Genomic DNA, 5,346 nt, shown 5'->3' with positions numbered 1-5,346 from the left:
TATTACTGCACGACACTGGCTTTGTCTAATATTTTGACCCTCATATAACGAAATAAGGTTATCAATGATGCATTGCACCAACTCTTGACTATTATAAATATGTTATTAGCTCTGACAGTGTCAATCAGATCTGAGCATTATCATCAATCACAAGATTGTCCGGTGTACCCAATGCCAATTGCCTGTGAGTGCATACAGGTGGCGTGTCATGTCGCTTTTCAACCTGTCAGGTGCAGCATATTCTGTATGGAATTCCGCATCTGGAAAGTGACATCAAATGGAGCTCCCCATGAAGCGGAGCATGGTCAAAGCTTTGATCACAATAGAGACGATGTTACCCCGCTTAGGTGGATCTTTGAGTGCGCTGATGTGAAACTTGAGGTGCCGGAAGACCGCGTCATCGAATATGGGGTCGTCTGCCAAGACGGCTTCCACCAGTCTGTGCGGGGTGCCGAACTCCACCATGATGTCCTTCACCACAGGTGTGACTACCTGGTCCATACTGGCCAAGGTCCGGATATCCTCGATGTGGCGGGGGCTGATCTCCTCCAGGGCCCGGTAGAGGAGTCGCTCGATGACAAGAACGAGGGCGTCGATGCGCACTATGGTGTTGCGCTTACGCTGCAGCCTCTGATCCAGTTTCGTGACCAACGTGTATACCAGAAGGCGCGTAAGCTTCTCCTGAATCGCCGGGATGTTGTCGGAGTCCGCCTCGGACGATATCTCTTCGGTGGTGGTGCCCGTGCACGTTTCCGATGTGCCGCTACGCACGTTCGGCGTGGTTGTGCGTATGTTCGGAGTGGTTGTGCGGAGGATCGGCGTGCGGGTTCGGGCCTCCGGGGTGGTGGTGCGCAACATCGACGCGGAGGCCTCCGAGGACTGTTCCAAGTCCAACTTGGGGACCACCTGCTCTTCTTCGCTGGCGGTGGTCTGTGGGGTCATGGCCTTCTCCACCAGCTGGTTGATGTCCGTGAGAGCGCCAGACACTTCGTCTGCGTAGGTCTCCTCATTGGCGGGTTCCATCTCCAGCCAGAGGAAGAGCTGCTGCAGGAACCTCCATACGGCGTCCTCCGTCATGGCGTACAGAACCTCCGGGGAGAAGATCTGACCATCCCAGTGGATCTTACCTAAGGTTGCAAATGGGTGGTCAGTTACGATGAATATTTAACATGAGGAATTTGGGAAATCTTCCAAAATAGAAACTTTCCATGGGAATTGAGGGTAATTGAATGCAGTGTGCTGTGACACATTAGTGTACCAGGAAATTGTCGAATTTATTTTTTAGATTACTTTTGTACTACATTGTAGAATATATCTTGGGAATAATAACTCGCAAGCAGAGAGAGCATGAAAATCCTACAACTTCACTATGAGTCAGTCGTACTAACCACGAACAACCATGCTGCTAAAATTAAACACAAGTCTTTATTGTCCGAAGATCTCCAACCCTTAAAAATGAATGGAAAATTATTAAATCATCTCGAGTAGAAAGAAAATTACAAGCTTTTTTTCTGGTAATGAAGGAGGCATCTTGGTTGACAAGATTATTATAGCGATGAAATGAAAACTAAAATTGAAATTCATCTACATCTACAGTAATGAGCTGTCTTTCTGCAAAGCTGTCTAGCCATTCATCCATCTTCTTAATCTTGCACACTAGAAATGCCCTACTATAAAAGACTAAAATTAAAAATTAATTAAAGACTAAATTAAAATGAAGCATTTTTTTAAAAAATGTAAATGAGCGACCCATCTCGAAACATTCAAATTGAATTTGAAAAACAAAATAAAAAGTATAAGGAAAAATCTCCTAATCAAGACTTTTTTTTTTCATGAATGAGGAATTCCCACAACTCAAGTTGTTATACATTATAAGACATAATTTGATCTTTGGAGCCATTCCAAGGTCTATTTAATTACCCGCAAACACGCCATTAGTGAGTATATCTTCTGTGTATGTTCGCAGGTAATAGTGAATGCATGAGTCACTAATGATGCTCATGAACAACTTCCATGGCCGATAGAGTGGCATTCATTCAAGTTCGCACAATGCACATTCAAACAGCAAATAATTAATTTGACCTTTGAATAGCCTCACATTAACTTAAGTGGTTCTTCTCCCTCGGAATTAATGTTTCGGGAAAAAATTTTAAATATCAAGCGACAACCGATTCCAAAAATTTAAAACGACGTGACTGGTTTTTCTTTGGCAGCAAATCCCAAAGAATTTACTACACCAGCCAAGCGAGAATTTCTTTTCGGTTTTTTTTGTTATTTTTTTTACTTCCACCAAGTTAGTATTCTGAATCCTATATTCAGGGATTTTTTTATTGTATATACAGTATGGCATCATGGTGTCAAGTATATCAGAGTTGTTTCATTTAGACCAGGGGTGGGCAAACTTATTATATTGGCGGGCCACAATGGGTTCTAAAATTTGACAGAGGGGCTGGGAGCAGATGGATAGAGTGTTTTGGTAACCTCACCTCAACTGAGAAAATAAATACATTTAATTTTTAATGAAAGTGAATAAGCGCATTTCAACAATATACATGTCTTTTAAAAACCACAGTATTTAGAAAATAAAACATTAACAAGGTTTATTCATTTAATTTTTTTCAAGTTCGGCGGGACAGATTAAAACGTTTAACGGGCTGCACGTGGCCCCCGGGCCGCAGTTTGCCCACGCCTGATTTCGACATAAGTAATGCTTCGTAGCCATTTTGTGGGATTTATGGGCAAATAATAAAATATCAATCTTGAAGGAGAAAGTAAGAGAGCCACCCTGCTGCTTCAGTACAGTTAAGTTGTATTTAACTTTTTAGTACATTTTTATACCATAACTTTATTTTCAGACTTTCATTTAGGATTTATTTTTATTTAGCTTTGTATGTAAGAAAATTGTAACAAATGTGAGATTAATGGATATTTTTTGCGAGTAGACTAACAAAAAGAAATAAAAAATAAGGTCAATTTGACCCACAACACGCTGGGAAGGTTTTAAATTTAAGCACCTTTTATACTTCCTTGCTACCAAAATTCATCAAGAATGCCTGATCACAAACAATGTCTGGGTGAGAGACTCTCAGATTTTCGTTATGTGCTAAATTGTATTCCCATTTATTCCCAGAAGTCATCGAAATTCCCATGGGAAGTTTCCAACTTTGACAGTTCCCGAATTTTGCAACCCTCAACTTACCCCGTCGGCCCCAGAGGACGGTGTCCATCAATGGTGTCCTCGGTCGGCCTGACGGGACTTCGTACACGTCATTCTGACACGACATGACGTACGCGTACAACTGGGACGTGAGACCCTCCGAGAAGCTCCCGATCTTCTCGTCAATGTAACGCTTGACTTTCCCGGCTCGATCCGGAATATCCATCTGGCTGAACTCGTTGTATAATTTATCCACGTTTTCTTGGATGGACTCGAAGTCAAAGACCGGATGCTGGGACTGCCGGACGGCAAGCGTGCTGGTCCGGTAAGCAGGCCGGAGTTCCGGCATCTTGGGGCCGTCGCTGCCCACGGCGGTCGGGCTGGTGCCATCGTCGGTTCGGGACCGGCGGTCCGGTGTGAGCGACACCAGGCACGCGTCTCGGTTCTTGAAGGAGCTCTTGAGCGATCCGAGCATGCGCGCGAATTGCATGCGAGCAAAGCGGAAGAAACGGAAGCGCCGCATTCTCTTCCCGGCCACTCCGGATTGCCTTTCCAGGGTCTTGAAGAAGTTTTTCACTTTTTTTAGGATCAACTTCCAGTTGAGGTTGAAGCGGGTGACGCGGGCCTCGCCGCGCACGCACGCATCTCCGGACCCGCCGTATGTGTCCTGGGTGATGGTCTTGGTGATATCGACCGCCGCTAAGTGCGCGTCCTCCAAGGTGACCGGGTCTATCACTTCAGGCGCCTTCGCCTCCTTCGGGTTGGACCACTTGAGAAGGATCCGCCTCACACAGTCTGTCATTTCGTTCACCTTCATGTCGGAGCTCCCGCACAGCAACTGGCGGGGGGTTCGAGCCCGCGCGAACACGTGCCTGAAGTATTCCACGGCCTTGCGGAAGATGGAGGCCAGGTTGGCCACACTGGACATGGTGCCTCGGATGAGGAGAGTTGGCTCTGAGGGCCATTCGGTGGTGCTTTTGGCCACTGACAAGACCGAGGTGACCCGGTGCTTGACTTCGGACTCCATGAGGGAGGTGAGCTCCATGACGCCCTCGCACTTCTGCGGCGGGCTGTCCAGAGCGGCCGAGAAGGTCTCCGTGATGCATTCGCTGAGCCTGGGGCTGCACCGGTCGATCGCCATGTTGACCTGCGCTTGGGACGCGTGACCCCGCAGGTGCTCGATGAAGACCGGCTGCAGGTGCTTCACCACGTCTGACGTAATCTTTTGGATCACTTCTGTGATGGTGTCCACCAGGATGGCTTTGGTCTCCGAGTCGGGCGTCCCTGCCACCAGTAGGGCTCTTTGAGGGGCGGAGATCTGGCTGACGCGCGCCTTCACCGCTTCTACGATGGCTTCCGGTTTAATGAGCTCCTCCATTATTACCCACCCCTACATTGGTCCAATTAAAAAAAAAAAAGATTCACGTTCAAGTCATTCGCACAAACACCAAATCCACACAGACCCGGACATAGTACACTTCTATCAGACACGTCCTCTCCACCTGGCCAAACATGATCTTTTATCTCCTTTTAACAAAGCCCCGGGCGGCGAATCGACAAAAGGTGACGTCATAGGCGAGTGGGAACGTGCTACCGCGGACCCTTTCTCACACGGCGACCGATGACGTCACCGGTGTCGACGTTGGCGTGAGATGCGGAAACCCGAGCCGTGCATTTGCGGCGCATGACGTCATTGTTTCCAATACATAATTTGCATGTTTTTCCTCAATGAGAAGCAATGCCAGTGTTATTACATGGGAATTTCAATCGCTTCAAGTGCCACCTAAAAAAACTAAAATAAATTCACTCCCAAGTAGCATCATCATCATGACCTACATTAAATGCACTACTGTAGTAGGCCTAAGTGATAATCAAATGCAAGACACAAGCGCTGTTCCTAAAAAGTATTGCAGCTGTAACATTATGTAACATGACCCTTGTTCAATGTCAGATTTTTATGATATAAAAAATAAGACCAAAATAAATCATTTCAAAATTTATTTTAGCATTTATGTGACAATTTAACTGGGAAAAAACAGAGAGGAAAAGTAAAAATAAACAACAGAGAATTTATTTTTAGCTCTCCACTCATGTGTGCACACCCTTATCTACTTTGGATGTAGCTGCGTTGAAAATTAAGCAATCAAATTCAAACTCATGTTAAATGTACATCCCAGACCTGCTGCCAT

The 5,346-nt window shown here is 45.9% G+C and overlaps 1 protein-coding gene across 1 annotated transcript; it reads right to left on the bottom strand.

The window, feature by feature from the left end:
* Positions 1 to 273: 273 nt before the first annotated feature.
* LOC148338269 (uncharacterized) lies at positions 274 to 4,535 on the bottom strand. Its single transcript, XM_088293490.1, has 2 exons — positions 3,200 to 4,535; positions 274 to 1,127 (listed from the first exon to the last, which is right to left on the bottom strand). The coding sequence occupies exons 1-2, from the start codon at positions 4,533 to 4,535 to the stop codon at positions 274 to 276; spliced, it is 2,190 nt and encodes a 729-aa protein (XP_088149616.1).
* Between the last annotated feature and the right edge of the window lie 811 nt (positions 4,536 to 5,346).

The sequence above is a fragment of the Idiotropiscis lumnitzeri genome, chromosome 4 (genome assembly GCF_059441095.1).
Source record: "Idiotropiscis lumnitzeri isolate Australia: NSW breed Sydney's pygmy pipehorse chromosome 4, RoL_Ilum_1.0, whole genome shotgun sequence".
NCBI lineage: Eukaryota > Metazoa > Chordata > Actinopteri > Syngnathiformes > Syngnathidae > Idiotropiscis > Idiotropiscis lumnitzeri.
This window is presented reverse-complemented; position numbering and strand designations above follow the sequence as displayed.